At 29.4% G+C, this 19,817-nt stretch overlaps 1 protein-coding gene across 5 annotated transcripts in view; it reads left to right on the plus strand.

Moving 5' to 3' along the window:
• LOC142333515 (presenilin-associated rhomboid-like protein, mitochondrial) overlaps positions 1–19,817 on the plus strand; it is a 45,253-nt gene that overhangs the window by 12,395 nt on the left and 13,041 nt on the right. For 2 of the 5 annotated variants that reach the window (XR_012758622.1, XM_075380781.1), the window contains exons 6-9: positions 1,949–2,073; positions 4,446–4,547; positions 8,170–8,267; positions 16,273–16,396. Coding sequence is in view for 4 of the 5 variants with exons in the window: in XM_075380781.1 (XP_075236896.1) it covers positions 1,949–2,073; positions 4,446–4,547; positions 8,170–8,267; positions 16,273–16,363 (416 nt within the window). In the remaining variant the exon portion in view is untranslated. Of the gene's footprint in view, positions 1–1,948; positions 2,074–4,445; positions 4,548–8,169; positions 8,268–16,272; positions 16,397–16,565; positions 16,710–16,923; positions 17,127–17,391; positions 18,056–19,817 lie in introns of those variants that run through there. The other 3 variants (XM_075380779.1, XM_075380780.1, XM_075380782.1) reach the window with 3 other exon arrangements.

The following is a 19,817-nucleotide window of genomic DNA, read 5'->3' on the forward strand; positions in this document are numbered from 1 at the left end:
TAAATTTAATTAAAAATTTAAGCACCATTTGTTTTATTTTACAAAATTTAAACCATATTTTCAATTCTGAAACAATGCTTTGCATATTGGTTTTAAAAAACCCATATCAGAATAATTTTTCCTTTTTTTTATTTTGGAAAATTAACTACTGAACTTTTATTCTATTACCATTAGAGAATTAGCTAAAAAAAATTAAAAATAATTTAAAGGTAGGTTAATGACTGACTGTCTTAAATACCCTATGGTAATCGTTGGAGTATCAAATATCAGAATACCTTTAAAAGAGGAAGATATTTTTGTGTATATGTATTAGAATTAAAATTTATAATAGATGATTACCAATCAGTGTGAAAAGTATTTCTGGTGCTAAGAATTCTACAGCCAAGAACAGACAATTTAAATGAATGTGTAATTAAATTTAAATTTATTTAACTTAAATATTTACACCGTTTAACTGCAAAAACTAAAGTTATGCCATTCATCTTGCATTTACTTAAAAATTATTTTAGGTTACCATAATGTAGGTAGTGACCATCGATAAGTTACACTTTCTTGAATTCATGAATGTAATTTCACTGTAATCCACAGTAACATCTTAAAGAAGGTCCATTGAAATCTTGTCAAATTCTAGCCTTCAGTTGATTAATTTTATTTTGGAGGTAATGAGAGAATGCTCAGCTCTTTAAAGATCCCCATAAAAAGAATTTTATAATAAGATGAAAAGCTTGTGATTGAATGAAGGCTAATGAAGAAGCAAGATAAAGGAGCACATACCCCAATTTTTGAAAATATTAATGTAGGATTAGTGTTTTATGGTTGTAAATTATGGATAATAGGAAAACCAGAAAGGGAAAGTGTAAATAGAGATTTTTGAAACATCATGTTACAAGAGGATGTTGAAAGTTGGTGGTTTAATAAATCGCTAAAGAAAAGATCTTAACAGAAACATGAGAGAAAAGAAAGTTTTGGCAGAATCTTAACAGTGAAAGTTGGTTGGGGGTGAATAAATTTATAGCTGATGGAGATCAATAGTTTCGTGATGGAGAGATAACTAGTTAAGGTAAAAACTGTAGACGAGTTGATGATTATAAAATGTGTGAAACGGACAATGGAGGATGAATGATGTAATAAATATGCTAATGTTGAACGATTAGGATAGAACAGAAGAAAGGATTTGTGAATAAATAGCATGAAACCAGGCAATTGACTGACTTCAAAATAAATTAAAGATCCAATAATTTCTCTGCTGCTGTTCCAGGACATGTTTGCAGCTTCTAAAAAGATCTTGTTGTGCAGTAATTGATATTCTTGGATTGTAGGTACTAAGTAGTCAGTCCTCTTCTCCTAAATCCATACATTTTAATTCATAATATAATTTTACTGTTTATAGCCAAAAGACATTTGAATCATGTCATTAATTTGTTCTGAAGTCACAATAGCCTCTCTGCCACCATAATTTTTATATTTATTTTTTCACAGCACAGCAGTCACCATTTTGTTTTTTAAATGTGTTTAATATTAATGTATTCTACACTTCTGACCAATCAATATGACATGTAACTAAATGGCAATGACTAGAAAACTAAATGGTGTCATAAACTTTGAATTTACTCTGAATAATTCAAAATTATCCATTCACACCCGCCGCTTTTTTTAAAAATGAATTTACGTTATTGAATGCAGTAATTATATGATGTATGCAAATCTATATTCAATAAATAAATAAAACTGTAAATAAAAAATGGTATTTTTGGATTTACAAAATATTGACTTCACTGTGGGTTTTTTCAAATTTTATTTTTCTTTATACTTGGTGTTAAATAGTTTTGGAATCATTCTGCTGTGGTAATCAGATTTATGGACATAATTTGCATTATCTTTAAAAATATATTAATAAAAGAAATTATGGTATCGTTTACATTGTTTATAATGTTTTTGTTCTTTTTAGGAACTGTCGCTGCCCTGGGCAAAGAACAATTTGTTGGATTGTACATGGCGGCTGGTTGCATATCCTCATTAACTAGTTTATTATATAAATCTGCTTTTGGAGTATCTGGGCTTTCATTGGGAGCAGTATGTTTTTTTGTTTTTTTTTTGTTTTACTTTATATAAGTATATATAGTTTTTTAATAATTAAAATACTTTTTTAAAATTTAATATTTTAAAAAATAACTGAAAATAATAACTGTAAAGGTCATCCAGAAAATAAAAACCATTCCATTACATTAACTCATTCTAAGCCAAATTTCATGACTAAATACATTACTATTGTGTCCTGTATGAAATACATGTAAAACACTGAATTTCTCTGAAATTTGCAATTCAAAGGATGATCCAGTTTTTTCTACTAAAAAAGCTCATCCTGTAGAAAGAAATCGATAGTCAAATTAGAAAAGTGTATATGAGGTTGTAAATTAAGTATGAGAAAATGGGAATCATATTTAATAAAAAACGATCAGCTCATCATTCATACAATATTTTACAAGAAAAATTGTTCTGGTTATTTTTCTCTTATGACTGAAAAACTGAATCAGAAAATTGATATTAATTGAGATTCATAAAAATCGGCAACTCATTCATTATTGACAGATTATTTATTATACACAGATTTTCAAAGTCTGTTGTAAGAAATATGTTAATGAACCTCTAAAGTACAAAAAAATTTGTACCGATGAGTTCATTGACCTGCTGTCTGAAGAAAGCAATAAACAATGCATGGAAGCGGCTTTTGATATTTCTTCACTGGTATAAGAAAGAAGTTGGGGATTTTTGAAATATTTTATTCCATACTGCCCTTATCTGGCCCCCAGTGATTTAAACAAATTTTTTCATCAAAATTTTTAAGCTGAATCATTTTATAAGTGACAAAAAATTATGCATTCTGTATTTTAACTTAACTTTTAGTTAATTTAACTCTTAATATGAGTATTCTCTATATGTATTTAATACAATGTCAATTATTGTGATAAAATTGTAATGGTTTTTGTGCGCTAGTATAAGTGCTAAGTATAATATTATCTTTGACAATTAATTTTATTTTTATAACTGTTTAATTTAAATACAATTTTATCAAATCATTCACCTAGTCATCGATTTACTATATTAATATAGAAACTGTTAAAATAGGTTGCTATGTATTCTATTTTTACACAAATCTTTCTCTTAATAATATCTTTAGGAAGTATTCTTTAGTGTCACTGCTTTTATCTGCCTGTAGCAGTTAACAAGTTTCCTTTCTATGCGACATTATTTTTTAGAAAAGAGAGCAGTGATGAACCATAAAATGGTTTAGATTGTTTTTTTAGTTTTAATTGTTTAGATTTTTAGTGAAGCATTCTTTGTGTTGTAGTTATGAAAAGCTCACGTAATTAGAAAAAAATTCAAATTTTAATATTATAGCGAAATTATAATTTTTCAGGAAATATGAAATCACCATAAAAAAAAAAAACATTCCAATGTGTTATACAGAATATAAAAGTATAGCTTGTAAATGATTTTGAAAATGTAAACTTGTTACAAGCACACTAAAAGAATATATAAAATTAAAATAAAAGACTAATGGAAAGAAAAAAAATTATTCCAGAATTTAATTGTTTATTTGTTCATTATTCATTCACATCAGACCAAAATTAGACTATGAAATGTCTTATTTCATTCTATTTATTTCATAATACTCTGGTAACTTCATTAATATCTTTTGGCTGTTGTACGATCTGAACATTTCATGAAAATCTCATCTATTCCTTATTCCTTTTGTTTTCAGGTAAAATTCATCTGCTCCATAGTAGTTTTCTTTAGCACAAGAAGCAGATTTTTCAAGCAAAATTTTGATATCCTGTGTCAGACATGTCTTCTCTTGCTCATATTATGTAACAATTTTCTTCTAAAGTTGACCTTTCTGGTTTTGCATGTATTTCTTACCAGTATTGTTGCTTTTAATACCAGTAAGCCGTGTTAAGTGATATGTAAAAATTAAAACAGGTTGTTCTGGTAAGTGGTTGCCAAGAAAAAAATGTTTTCAAGACTGTGAGATCCAAAATAGAACAAGTGAAACACTTATAATTAATTAATTTAATTATCCAGTAACACTGAAAAACACTTTTAGCTAACATTATCGATTAGCATCTATACTTCAACTTTCTGCAGGCATGCTCCGAGCATATTCATTGACACTACACATTTCTCACTTACTAGTACATGATCCAAGTAATCAAAAGCCTTGCAGTAAAGAAAAAGGTGGGGTCCCTCTTCCCTACTTGGTTTACTAAATACTGAATAAGCACTAGCATAACAGTTGTTGACTTATCCCTATCAAAATAAATTTAAATAAGTAAGTAATAAACTCAATTAAGTTAATTTTAACTTAGTATTTAATTTATTTAGGTTATATTAGTTTTAATTAACGCTGTAATTTTGTATTTTTGGAATAAATTTTTGTGTTATAGTCTGGTGCTATAATGGCCATCATTGGTTATGTTTGTACTGCCTACCCAGATACTGAGATGTCACTAATATTTTTACCATTTGTACATTTTAAAGCTCATCATGTAAGTTTAATTACATATAATATTTTATTAATTAAAATTTATTTTAAAAATTTTATTATAGTATAATAGTGTTTTTTTCTTTTTTGAGTTTACAGGTAGGCTTTATTTCAGTGTTTATGCACTGTGCAGATGCTTTATAATTATGTGGTGCATTCCTTTCGACGTTAGGTTAGTTGCTCTGTGGACAACCATTGGGTGTAATAAACCGAGATGTCAGTTGTTGAGCTGTGATTGAACATGCTTCAATTCATGTTGTTTCATTTATCAGAGTCAATTGTTGCAAGAAATATAATGTTTCTTTCTGTTGAGGAGGGCATTTTTCTCGTTGAACACATTTTTCATGAAGGTAACAAGTATATCGATTTAATAAAGCACTAGTTTTCTGAATTGAATTGCTCAAAGTGGAAGACCACCAAAACTAAACGAACAGAAGCTGCTGGAAATTTCAGCATGAAAGCCATATCTTGGGGTTAACCAGGCCCAACTATGTCATTCCTGAGCCCCCATCCAAGGACCGTGACTCAGTCTGTACATTTTCTTGCCTGCCTATAACTACTAGGGGAGGGGTTTATACTGCCTATAATCGGGACCCAATTATGTTGGGCCCTGATTAACAAATAACTTACATTTGTTAACCACCAGTTTCAGTCCATGTGTTTGTATCCGCTTGTCAGTTAAAGATAATGCAGAATTGCCTCTTGTCTGTATTTTCTCTTCCGTCCTTCCGCTGACAAGGACCACAAGGTCATCGGCATATGCAATGGTCTCCGTCTGTGCTGGCAGACAAAGTTTCAACACGCCGTCATAAACCACATTCCAAAGCAGGGGCCTCAGCACTGACCCCTGTGGAACACCTCTAAACAGCTGAAACCAATAACCGCCTTGTTGTGTATCAGCTGTGGCCCACCTATCCTTTAGATAATCTCCAACCTGCCTGCACAGTTAATTAGTAATGCCTTTCTCTCTCAGCGACTCCATAATGGATCCCCACAGTATGGAGCCGAATGCATTCTTTACATCTAACAAAATCATCATCCGCATATTCCTCGTTCTCCATGTGCCCTCTCTTTCTCTCGCAGCCCAGTTTATCACTCTTGAGATCACCTGGGTAGTCGACTTTCCCTTACAGAAGCCATATTGGTTTAAGTGAATATCCATGTCAGCTTTTAGTTCATCAATTACTGCCAGCATCCTTTTCACCACTTTAGCCGTGGTATTTAACAGGCAAATAGGATGATACTCTGCTGGCCAACCAGCTGTTCCTCCCTTGGGGAGGAAGACCACCCATACCTCCTTCCAGCAAACCGGGAAGAAGCCACTCTCCAGACCCCTATTAACCATGATCTCCCAAAAGATCCATCTCACAAGGCTTTTGAGAATCAGTGCAGGAATCCCATCAGATCCAGGACTCCGTTTGTCACCCAATCTACCAATTGCCCAGGTCACCTCATCCATCGTGAATCTGCGTGCCTTAGAGTCCTGTTGTCTCTCTATGTCTTGTTCCTGACAGAACCCCAACCCCAATGAATTACACAAACAATCTTACAAAAATTGGAGTCTGGGTCAAATACGCATTGTGGGTCCAAACTTTTTTAAAAATACAGTTAATAGTGACTGTTATTGTGCTGTTTTAACAAACTTCATTAGTCAGTTAACAGAAATGGAAATTATCACGGTTTGTTCAAACAAGATTGTGCCACAGTGTACACAACTAACAGGTCAATTATGTTTTTATGAAATGTCTTCGGTGAATGAATCATTTGAAGGAGTTTGTAGCCTGCACAATCACCCAATCTGACTATCTTACTTTCTACAGCAGTGAAACAAGAAGTGTATCACAACAGATCACACACAGTTGACGAACTAAAATCCTCATTAACGACATACGTAAGAGAGATTCCAGTACACCAGCTGGTTAAAGTGTTTGAAAACAAATTGAAATGTGTGCAGTTTTGTTCTGATGTTGGAGGTCATTTTCAACACTTTTTATAAACTATTCTAGTAATTACAGTATCCATTTTTATAAAGTAATACTAAGAAAATTTCATTACTTTTTTTCTTGTGCACAGCAATTTTCTGAATGCACTGTAATCTAACTGCCTATGTGGTTGAAAAATACTTAGTTTATTTTTGTCTGCTCCATAGCAAGGGAAGGTTTAGTAAATCCCCGTTTCTACCATCCTAGTCAAAAAGAATAATACTTAACATCCAATTTGTTTATGAATAATTTTAATGATGAAAAGCTAAATGGTTAATTTGACTAAAACACTACTTACTTGCAAGTTCTTTTTTTCTTTTTTTTTAATGATATGTAGTCTATGCTTATGTAAATTTAAATGTGTTTTACACTTTGTGATTACTGTACAGTAATACAGTAGAAACCTAGTAATCGTGATTTAAAATAGTACTTTAGTGATCAGATCACTAAATATCTTGATTAACCAGAATTATCTTTCAGTCCATTTCTTTATTTAGTATTTTAGACAGCATGCATATTGCTATTGTGTAATGATTTATAAAATCTTAATCATCATAAAAATAGGTTTGCGGTTCTGACAATCAAAAAAATGAACATGAGAAGGTGAGATTGGAATATTATAGGCGGGTACCAGATAATTTTCTTTCCAAGTATGTCAAAAGAATGTTTATGGGAAAGAAAAGATAAATTTTTAGACAAAAACATTATCAATACCTGGTAACATATTGTGGTTACTAAACAAGTGTAAAATAGTTATTAATGAAGTGCACCAACTGTCCTTTCTTGCCCGCTTTAAAAGGAGTGGAGGAAATCTCCCAATATACCAAGCCAAAATTTCAGATAACTTAAATAGGGATTATTTAGTTAATAAATAGTTTTTGTAATTATTCCTTGAAAAATATTTATTTCTAAACCAAATTATGTAATATTTATATTCATAAGAATTAAATTATGTAATTCTTATATTACATAATTTATAATAATGTAATCAAATTAATATGATTTCTACGTAATCTAACTTACTTTTGTTTACTTTATTAGCTAAACCTCGGTTTACATTTCTACTTTTCTCATTTTAAGTATATAAATTTGTGAAGAACATAGCTTCTAGATGCAAGACAAGTCATTCATAATTAGAAGATTAAAAATATAGGTGTAAAAAAAGATTAAGAAAGATTCCCTTGACATTCAAGTGGAATATATAGGGTAGACTTGACCATCAGTTATCTATTTTTTTTATCAGTGTCTATTTAAAATTTTAAATTTATCTTTAGATCTTACATATTCAAAATTTAATCTTTTATGAAATAAATAAAATAATCAGTTCTACAACAATCTGTTTTTCTGTCTACAGTAACATTGTGTACAACAATAATGTTTTAAATATTAAAAAACATGATTTTTCATCATTTTAAGTTGTTAAATTTTAGAGGAATACAATGTGATAAACAAGTGATAACAATGCGATATGCTCGTATATATATAAAATACAAACATGGAAATTGTTTTTATATTTTCATTCATTATATTTGCTTCAAAATTGTTATTAGAAATAATTATTTTATTTGACAGGCCTTAACTAGTCTGTATTAACAGGTATGTTTTGCATTAAGAAGTAAATTTAATAATTTTTATTTTTTTTAGGCTATAAAAGCAATAATGACATTGGATGCTGCTGGTATTTTATTTAAGTGGCAATTTTTCGATCATGCAGCACATCTTGGTGGTGCCATAGTAGGAATGTAAGATATAAATTAAAAATTTTATTCTTTTACTTTTAAGAGATTAACAGTTATAGAGATTAATAGTTAATAAATTATAAGTGCAAACTTATGTCTTAAATATAAGCTAAAAATAAACAGATCCTTGGAGATTTGATCATTTTTGACAATCTTTTATATGATATTTTTCTTCATTTATACATCATCATAAAAATATAACTAATTGCTGATGAACTTTTATGAAATAAATAACATAATCAGTTCTACAACAATCTGTTTTTCTGTCTACAGTAACATTGTATACAACAATAATGTTATTTTATATTTTAAGATAACATGTGTAAAATACAATGGAATGCCGATTATCCAGACTGCCATTTACAAGGCCAAATCCAGGTAAATGGAAAATTAAAAAAGGTTCATCATAAGTGTGGACATACCATTCCGATGTATAATGGGTATCACACTTAATAAAAATATGAAAATATAAAAAATAATTGTATTACAGTAAAAAGATACTCAAAACATAAGTAAGTACAGTATAATAAAAAACAGATACAATTAGACGTTACAAAAATCGAATGTGGTAGAAATTTGCTAATAAAAGAATCTGAATTTATAAAAACTATTTTAAATAAATTAAAATTTACTACCACCTTACTGTTTTATAAAAAATGTCATTTCAAAAACTTACAAAAACATATTGAAGAGAAATTGCATTTATTATAAAAATATATTATTTTAAAACTGTTAAAAAAATAGAAAAAAAATTACAGTACGTTTCATAGAATAAAACTTTAATAATACTAACATTTAATAATTTAAACATACCTTTAAAAATACTATTTCTTTTTTAAAAAAATCAAGAATGTATATTTGCTTGTATGTTGATCTTCATTTAGGAGCTACAGTAGCCAACATGTAACAGTGCGCTTGGATGATCAGCCCGCACATCTGCTATACTATTGTTCTCTAAAACATTGGCACACCATGATTAGTCAATTCTTAGTAGCATAAACATGATGTATGATACGTTGGGTAGTAATTGTCGCCACTCCAAGCTCACCGTTATTTGGCGGCAACTGTACGAGATCACATAATCATTTTAACAAAGAATCTGTATGCTTTAACTGTTCAATAATGATGGACAAAAATTAAGTTTGTGTGAGACAGCCCTGGATGTAAGTCATTGCCTTTTTTTGAGCTGTTGGCTGATCATATATGGTATCTACAATCTCATCATTGCACAAAATTTAGTACCCTGGGTTATTGTCATCACTAATGATCCATTCATCAACATTCTCGAAATCACAGTCTGTATTGCCCGATATGAAATCTCTTGTGTAAAATTCCTTACGTTATAAAATCTTCACGATGCATTACATCAGTATTGTTGGCATTGTTTTATTTAAAATTTAATTCCACATTCTTTGCTAATATCACCCTTCTGTCAGAGTTCCATGCATAGGCCACATAAAACAGCAATCTTTTAGATTAATGTCTTTGATTATCTTAATTATGCCACGTACATCTTCATTATCAGCCAAAAGAGTTCTTTTCATGTCCTCTGAAACCAGGGTGAACCCAACTGTACATAACCCTACCTTCTCCAGTATGCGAACGCTGTGCTGGAGTCTTCTGTTGAATCGCTAGTCCTTTGGGAACAAAATTTCGGTTTTAGTTAATAATATTTCAGTACTTGTTGTTCCTCTTGAAAAAACTAACAAACTGGGAGTTTGAAAAGACTTCGACCAACCTTTTCAGCTGAAGAGGTATCGAACTATAAAGAAACAAGTAATGTAACAAAGAGTGCTAAATTATTTAATGTATGGTTTCTTTTAGTAAAGTGTAACAAGGAAGTTAAATCCTTTTCTAAGGTTTCTCTCTTTGTAATAAGTAAGTGCATAATAACAGCTCTGGCTTCAAAATTTATTAAAAAACTTAGTAATGGTGCCCAGGTAAGTAATGATAACAAGAGTCGGAAACTCCTAGCCCTTAGGTGCATGGGGAAGGACAAAGTGATAGTGGAGCCCAATAATACACTAAATTCCAGCAGGAGAGTGTATCTTTCTAAGAGTGATCTTTTACCATGAGTTGCCATTCATACCAAACCCAAGATGCTGCTTACAGTATCAGGGTTTTGATCACAACAAAATTGGTTGCATGAGGGAACAGATTTGTCTGCATTGCAGCCGTACAGGACATGATGATAGTGCATGCTTTGAAGCTGAAAAATGTATTAATTGTAAAGGTTCGCATTTGGCAAAACTTCAAGATTGTTTCGAGTTAAGTTTTGTCCAGGCTCTTTCTAATAATGTGCAAAAGGAGAATGCATGTCCATCATGGAAAGAACCGACCAAATTGGTCTAGGCTTTGTCAGACCAGATAAAATTCCTTACGTCTGCTTTTTCGTCACTGAATTCTTTTTAGGCAAGAAAAAGGAGGATATTTTTGGTGGAAAGACTGATAGTGAGCAGTTTATTGAAAATCACTCAATCAGTACATCACCAAATAAAATTCCTGCTGTACCAAATATGCAGCAAACTATCAAAATACCTATGAAGGGATGTATTAAAAAAAAAAATTGTTGCCTGGTATGGTATCTCTGCCCTCCAAGGTTTCCAGGTCCCCACCACATCTTGAGGTCTCTTCACAGATATGGTGACAAATGAAGTGCCTGAAGAAGCAAATTACTTCCTAAAGGTTATAAACACAAAAAAGAAAAACTGGATCGTATTTGATAATCTACATGCAGGGTTTATATATTTTTTTTACTAAAGGAAGAAAATTCTGTGGTACATTGTCTGCAGGAAATTCACCTCCTTCCCCATAATGAAGTGTCTTCTCGCAGCTAGGTCTATAAGAGATGCGGCTAAGTGTAGGTAGAGGACATGAAGGTGTGGCTGTTTTCCTGAAGGAGGTTGATTAGCCGCACAGATTCCCCTGGCTATAAACATCCCTGCAGCTCAGTGAAAGTACTGGCATCATTTAAAATGAATATCTGCAACTTATACTTTTCCCCAAATTCCAGTATCAGTGAAGACGATCTTTCCAATCTGCTTTCCCAAATACCTTTGTCCTGCCTAATAATTGGTGATTTCAACACGTTTACTATTCATCATTATGTTCTTCTTTAGGTACTATAGTTGATTGAATGACGCATAACTTTTATCTCTGCATATTGAACAATGGGTCATACACATTTATGTCATCTTCATCTGGTACATTTTCATTTGTTGATCTGCCTTTGTGTTCAACATCCCTACTTTCATGTCTTACCCACTACATGTCCTAAAACTTTAGAAGCAGTTATAGACCAGTTTTTACCTCAGTTGTTAATTGTGATTTGCCTCAGAGTCAGCCAAGCAGATGGATAGTTGGGAAAGATTGGATGCAAGAATTCCTTTGGGCAATACAACAGGAGTCGTATAGTGTGATCCACCAACTTGTCGCATATATGGCATTTATATTTGTATTGTCATGGCATTTATAGACATAGAAAACTCATTTGATAATGTAGACTGGAATAAAATGTTCTGCATTTTAAAAAAATTTAGTGTTGAGAGCATAAGAAAGAAACCGTAATAAAAAAGGGAGTCTGAAAAAAAGATGTTCCCTATCCCCGTTACTTTTATCTTTACATAGAACTAGCAGTTAATGATGTTAAAGAAAAAGTCTGATCCGGAGTAACAGTACAAGGTTAAATGATAAAGATACTACGATTTGCTGATGACATAGTAATTATATCTGAGAGTAAAAAAGATTTAGAAGAAGCAATGAATAGCATGGATTAAGTCCTACACAAGAACTACCGCATGAAAATAAACAAGAACAAAATGAAAGTAATGAAATGTAGTAGAAATAATGTTGATGGACCACTGAATATAAAAATAGGGCAAGAAAAAGATTATGAAGATAGAAGAATTTTGTTACTTGGGAAGTAGAATTACTATAGGTGGAGCGATATAAAATGCCGAATAGCACAGGTGAAAAAAGCTTCAGTCAAAAATATAATCTGCTTACATCAAAAATTAATTTAAACATCAGGAAAACATTTTTGAAAGTATATGTTTGGAGTGTAGCTTTATATTGAAGTGAAACTTGGACGATCAGAGTACCTGAGAAGAAAAGATTAAAAGATTTTGAAATGCGGTGTAATAGGAGAATGTTAGAAATCAGATGATTGGATAAAGTGACAAATGAAGAGGTGTTGCGGCAAATTGAAGAAAGAATCATTTGAAAAATATAGTTAAAAGAAGAGACAGGCTTATAGGCCACATCTTAAGGCATCCTGGCATAGTTGCTTTTATATTGGAGGGACAAGTAGAAGGGAAAAAATTGTGCAGGCAGGCAATGCTTTGAATATGTAAAACAAATTGTTAGGGACGTAGGATGTAGGGGATTTACCAATATTAAATGACGGGCACTAGATAGGGAATCTTGGCAAGCTGCTTCAAACCAGTCAAATGAGTGAAGACAAAACAAATTTATATTTTTAATATTGTGTCATTGTGATTTTATTTCGCCTTTAACATATGACATAGGCACTTCACATTATGCTGTACTGTATAAAAAATATTTTTGTTTTGATATTGAGCATTTTAATTGCTGATTTTATTTCTTTTATAACTCTGTAATTTAATTTTTAAGTTTGGTATTTTTAACTAATTGTTCATTCTAGTAATATAGTGTCCAGGTGTTGATAAAGACATTTAGTTGTCTGTCCAGGATTAAATAGAAATAATCATATCAATCTGAAAAAATTTGCTAGAAAAAAAAAAATTTTTCTTGTGGTCATCTCTATGATCTTTTTGACTAATTCAATCAGTATAAGATTTAATCGATGATCTCAAGTTGTGTTACTACTACCAACCAACAGTGTCAAATATTTTGTAGCCTGGAGCTGATTCTTCTTTGCTGGGAAATAAAGTTATCTTAGGAAGAGCTTTCCATTCAAGGACATATTGTCACAATTTTCAATTAAATTCAATTTATTCAGGTACTCAAATGTAACATGATAGACCTCTATAAATAGAATGAATCAGTTCAGCCGAGAGTTACCTCCTGTGCTCAGACCTGGATATAAAAATTACAAAGATTTACATAACATACAAGAACATAACAAAAGATATATGTACAAGAAATAAAAATCTAATTTCTAATTACAAAGTACTTTATAAGCAAAGTATTCATCATAATATTTTAAAAGAATCAGAAAATTGTTGAATAAATTCATTTGCTACTGGGATGTTTGCTGATGATTCTCCATGAATTTAAAGTTCCCAAATTCCATCATGCTGATTAAAATTTTGAAGCCACCTGTATTTGCAATAATATTTTCATTCCCATTTAGATTCTTATTAAAGTAATTGCTTTCTCTACTGGAATTGATCCACTAATTGGTTTATCAAGAGATCACTTTTGAACAAATCACCAAAAGAGCTCAATTCCCCTCATCATTTGATGCTTTCTTCATTGTCTTACTGGAAATACTTTATTCTTTTTTGAGTTGCAAAACATTAATCATAATGGTTTCTCCACTTATCTAAATATCTGAAAGAGTGGATGTTCCTGAACCATATTCATCTGATTACCATTATCCAATTTTTCTAAGATCTCTCTTTTTTCTGTAATTGATAAAACAATTGTTTTGTTGCAGACATGATATTAACAATCCCTAACAATATTGATACTTATGTTAACAGCACCAGAGTTACATTATTATAAATTGTATTTATAAGACATTTTTACGTGTACTGTCTCTCAATATCCTTAATTATCAAACCAGATTATTATATGAACTGAAAACATGCGATATATATATATATAAATAAAATATGTCCTTACTTACTTACTGATAATCAAAAACTACAGAAGATAAATTAATGAAAATTTGTATACATATTTTTCTTATGATGTAACTGCACATTAAGAAAGTATTTTTTTAGATTCTGAGTTTAAAGAGTTAAAATGGGGTAATATTAATTTTTTTTTTTTTTCAATTTCTTGGTAGCAAAGTATTTAAAAACCAGTTTCTAGATTTTTTTAAAATTCTATCTTGAAAGTGATGAGAGGTAAAAAAATGTTGACAATGATTGTAAATTTTCCCCATTTCCGATTATACTAAACGAGATATTCATTCGATTTGGGCTTACAAATACTCTTCAGATAATTATCTTAAAACCATTTTTAGATTTTTTGAATTTTAACATTTTAAGGGATAAAAAATAAATTATTTATTATTTTTTTTGCTGTTTTATGCTACAACTATTGAATCAATCTTTATGAGATGTGGATGTGATTGTAATTTATGTTTTAGATTTTTTTTTAATAACGTGTTACTTTTTTAAAATTGCCTAGTGCAGATAGATGTAAGGAGTCCAGATAGTTGGACATCTGGGAAATTGGCGTTCCATTGTATATTGTGGATATTGGCAACAATACATTTAATATTTCCACTAAAGTATATATTAAACTGAAGTTTTGTCCATAGTACATATTTTAGTTTTCTTTCAATCATTGCAGCTTATTATTAAAACATTACTAGAGCTATCACAGAAAACTATAATGATTAAAACTGCATCACAATTAAAATGTACTCTTCTTAGAAGATTGAAGGTAGTGTACATTAATTGGAAATAAAAATCAATCGAGTGTTTTTGAGAAAAACATCTTAATTTTTGTGTGTAGTTTATTAAATATCATATTAATATAGCTTAATTATATTAAATAAGATTTTTATCCGTAGAATATATGCTTATGCATAACTGTTGTAATATTATGTGGATTATCACATGAGTACTTTTTACCAAAATTTAAATTTATACTATAAATAGTATCACGAGTAGGATTTAAATATAGTACTTTCTCACTTTAAAATTTTTACTGAATGACCATTTAGTAATGTTACTTTCTTCTGCAGTATAAGGTTGGGTTGTTTTTTCCCCAATGTTTATTTTAATTTACCATCTTGAAATGATTTTACGTGGTCATTTATATTGAATTTTAATTAAATAATCTAGTTTTAAAGTATATATGATATAATTATCATTGTCACCATGAAATAAGGACAGTGTTACATCTTTTAAGCTTTCATGTCAATATCTTGGATTGGGATTGATTTTTCCAGTTCTTTCTAGAGCAATTTTTTATAAAATCATTTATCAAGAGTTGGATGATAACAAAATTTATGTATGTTACTACTCATATTAGTTAATAAAAGACCATAAACTAGTGGCATTTTTGTCATAGTATACAGAAGAAATGATGAATTTTTCAATTTGATTGTTTATGGTAATGAAAATGAGTATTGCATAGCACTTTAGAAATGAAATGCCAATCATTTTTGTATAGTACATCTGTTGTCACAATTGAAAGTATAAGCAGGATTTGCTTTTTAGGCATATTTATCACCATAGTTATTCGGGATCAATTCGGTACATTGTTGATCGACTTTCAAAAAGGAAGCACATAACAAATGCTGCGCTAGCCTTCTATCAAATGATATAGAAATTGCACACCAGAATATACAATCAATGACACCTAACAAAGAGCATTGTGTTATTGCATGATAACATAAGCATGTAATACTTGTGGGGCATAAGGTTTATTAAAACATTATGATGGAAAAAGAAAACAGAAAATTCAAATCATTGATAACTGGTAAAAACAAGTAAGTTGAAGGGGTTTTTTGGTACTGATTTGGGAATGTGCTGAGTTGAAAGAAGCTGTCTGTTTTATGCGTTAACTGTACAGTTGTAACATGCTTTATATATATATATATAAATATGTATATATATAAGCATAAAAAGATAGTAAATCTACAAATTATGTAATATATTGTGTCATCAAATAATATAATATACAGGCTGGTTTGATTATTAGAGTAATTAACATAATACAATTTTTTCCTAGCAGACTTATTGCAGAGGATTTGATAACAATAACTATTGTAATCATAAGTAATTTCTAGTATAAATTTGTTATTATGTATATTGTGTTGAATGCATATAATCTTCTTTTTCAGAGGATGGTATTATTATGGAAATTATTACATTTGGCAGAACCGTAAATATGTTGTTCAAGCATGGCATGATTTTAGGTCATCTTTTGACTGATAAAAACAATGTTAATAATCAAATATTTTAAAGGTAAATATATTTCCTATGCAAGTAATTTGATTTAATTTTTTTTTTTTTACCTTTTAATATATAACAAAATAAATTATGTTCACATAACCAAATGAATGAAAATGCAAACAAATGTTAGTGAGAGTACTGTTCCAGTATGTCATGAAAAGTACTGTTCCATGTGTTACAGGGAGATTGTACTGCTAATCGGATTGAAGGTTCTGAAAATCATATGTACTATAAAAGATGATGTTCATATAAACATTGTATTCCTTTAAATCATTTTTGCTAACTTTTAATAGCTACAAAGCAATAAGATTACAATAAAAACTGATTATTGTGTGTACTTCTTTATCAATGTATCCTTCGTTTAGAATGAATGATTTTTAATTCGACCGGTGTATCCGTGCATGTTTGGTTTTTTTTTGCAACATATATGCATTTTGTGTTCTAATGATTATTTCACACAAAGAGCAGCATCCTTAAAAGGACGTTTAAAAAAGATAATGAAATCCTTAAAATATATGTATTACTTTTCTTTGTTACAGATTTTCAAATGTTACACTGCAGAGATAAGTAATTTTTTTATAAATAATAATGAATGCATTTATTACAAAAAAATGTGACGAAAAAATATTTAATTCTGGATAGTATTTATTAAAACGTGCACATATTTTAATACACATTGTTGTGTATGCATTTATTTATGTGTGAAGTCATTTAAATTAAATTCAAATGGTATTTTAATATTAAAAAATAAAAAATGTTTTATTATTTTGTAAACAAAAATTTAATGTTTTATTTCCTATTTTGTTATCGATATATATTAATATGTTTTTTTATCTTACTTCTGACTAATAAAAAAAAAAAAAAGTTTATTTTTAAAGAAATGCTTCTTTTAAATAAGTTTGATGAAATGTTACAAAAAAGTAAATTTTTCTTTAATAAATTAGATACCTTTTACCACCTTTCTTTTTATATTTAAGGGAATAATTTATTTATGCTTTTAATTACAGGCTGATGCCAAATTTAATTGCTATACTTTTTTATGGATGAAAGATGAATTTTGTTGTGTATGAAAAAAGTCAACCCTGACTTGGATTAAAAACAAGAACCTTCCAGAAGAAAGACTTTTTCATGCTCCCATAAAGATCAGCATGATAAAGATCTCATTATTATCAAAATTATCTTCTATAAAGTGAAAAGTTAGGTTTTCAGGTTAATCATATTTAAAATTTGTGACAAAACTTTTTAAAGAGATTGATGGGCTGTGTATTAAGATATCCACGTTCAATTAATTTAGTAACAGAAAGATGTATGGAACATAAAAAGCTGTGAAAAATATATATTTGAATATAAAACAGCGATTAAGGATGTATAAATACGTCAAAGTTAAAAGATTTGCACAGTACAGAAAAAAATGGAGAATACCATCAAACCAGTGTGACAGATGACAGAAAAAGTAAATATAATATTAAACTTTTTAAAGCCAGGAAAATTAAAATATAAAAATATGTGGAAACAAAAGTTTATTTTTAAAATCAAATTGTGTTGTTATATTTTGTACTAGAGCAGTGGCTTACTTACCTAAAACTTCAGATTATTTTCAATGTAAAAATAAATTATGGTAGCATATTAGTTGAAACAATAACTTCTGCAAAATAAAATCTAAGTTCATTACTTTCTGGTGGGTTGTTACTTTAATCAAAGTCTAAATTCTTACAGTACCTTTACTATATTGTTATCAATGTAAAAGTTCATACTGCCATCCTGAAATTACTTCAGCAACAGAAATGCATTCTGAAGTAATAATTCAGACCATCATCTTTGCTAACATACAAAACCCAAATTATTACTTTTGTTATAATTAAGTTTATATAATATATATGCGATGTTATTTTCTTTTAAAAAATTCTTCATACATTTTTAAGAGAGAAAAAATTCAATTTAATAGAACAAACACCTAAAGACAAATTACACAGAAAGTGGTTTAATTTTACAGTAACAGTAATTACTCAAAATACCGACACAATAACAAATGATGTGTTTAACCAAGAAAAAAATTAAGAAGTGCGATAAAGTTAAAGATAGAATTCTACATTTTAATAGTAATCCTTGAATTTTTTTACTAGCAATAGTTCGGTATTTTATCATAACAGAAATATCTGATGTGGACAACACATGACTTCCTTGTACACAGATTAAATTAAATTACATTTACACATTTTTTTTTTTAAATGAAAAGTACATAAAATTTTATTTCATAAAAAACTTCTAATATTTTATCTTTTTTTTGTTATTGAATTTTATTCATCATAAAAATAATTTTACAGTGAGAGGTTAACATAATTATTAATAAATCAATGTGTTTAAATTTTAAAAAAAAAGTTAAAGAAAAAGGAGATGAAGTCTGTTTTGAACCGATGTGAACCTAAGATCCAAATATTTCATTAATAAAAATTTTATTTGGTTATAACTCTGAAACCAATGAAAATAAGTACCACTTTTGATATATCGTTAAAAAGCTATCAATGAGGGCTTATTACTGCAATTAAGAAAAAGTCCAAACACCAATTTTATTTTTATTTTGGGCTTTTTTTGACACTTTTGGTTCAGGCAATCAAAAGGAGAGGTGCACAGTTAGATGTTACAACAGTCCTAAATCCAAAATTTCAACATCATACGGCTAATCATTTTTTAATTATATGTGATACATAATACATATGTGCATACAGATGTCATGCCGCAACTAGTCAAAATGGATTCAGGGATGGTCAAAATTGATATTTCTGTTGAAATATGAAAACCAAAATGTTTCATGATCACAATACTTTCTTTACTTCGTACAAGGAAGTAAAACTAATTTAATTTTATTTAAATTACTTCTATTTTATTTATTAATAAAGTCTGTAATTTTCCATCAGCCAAACCTTTCTGGATGTCCTTGATATAGTCATTTTCATACAAATTATGCTGCGCTTCATTAAAAATATTAATTATATTCAAAACTATAACCTAAGCAAGCTAAAATTAACTGTAAAAAAGTGATTGAACAACAAAGGTGCACTAAGGAGGATAAAAATAACTTCCAAAGACCATGTTATTAGTAATTTTAGACTTGTGAAAGGAATGTGTTTTGAAAATAATTTTTTTAATGACAAGCGTAATTTATTAATATTTAAAACTAAGCATAGTATAATTTTAGTATTTTTCCTTTTACATGTCATAAAAATGTTCAAAATATCCATCTTGAGCACTGATGGAGAAATCAACTTGTTTTTATGCCGAGTTCAATTTTTCTTAGTTACCGCAGCACTGACTTCAGCTAGCAGAAATGCTATCTTTTGATATTTTCTTTAAATTCACCAAAGTGTGTATGTTGTTCTTGTTATAGTAACTTTCAAATGAACCAAAAATAGAAATTTGGTGGTGAGAAAAATTT

This window comes from Lycorma delicatula, chromosome 12, assembly GCF_047948215.1.
Source record: "Lycorma delicatula isolate Av1 chromosome 12, ASM4794821v1, whole genome shotgun sequence".
Classification (NCBI taxonomy): Eukaryota; Metazoa; Arthropoda; class Insecta; order Hemiptera; family Fulgoridae; genus Lycorma; species Lycorma delicatula.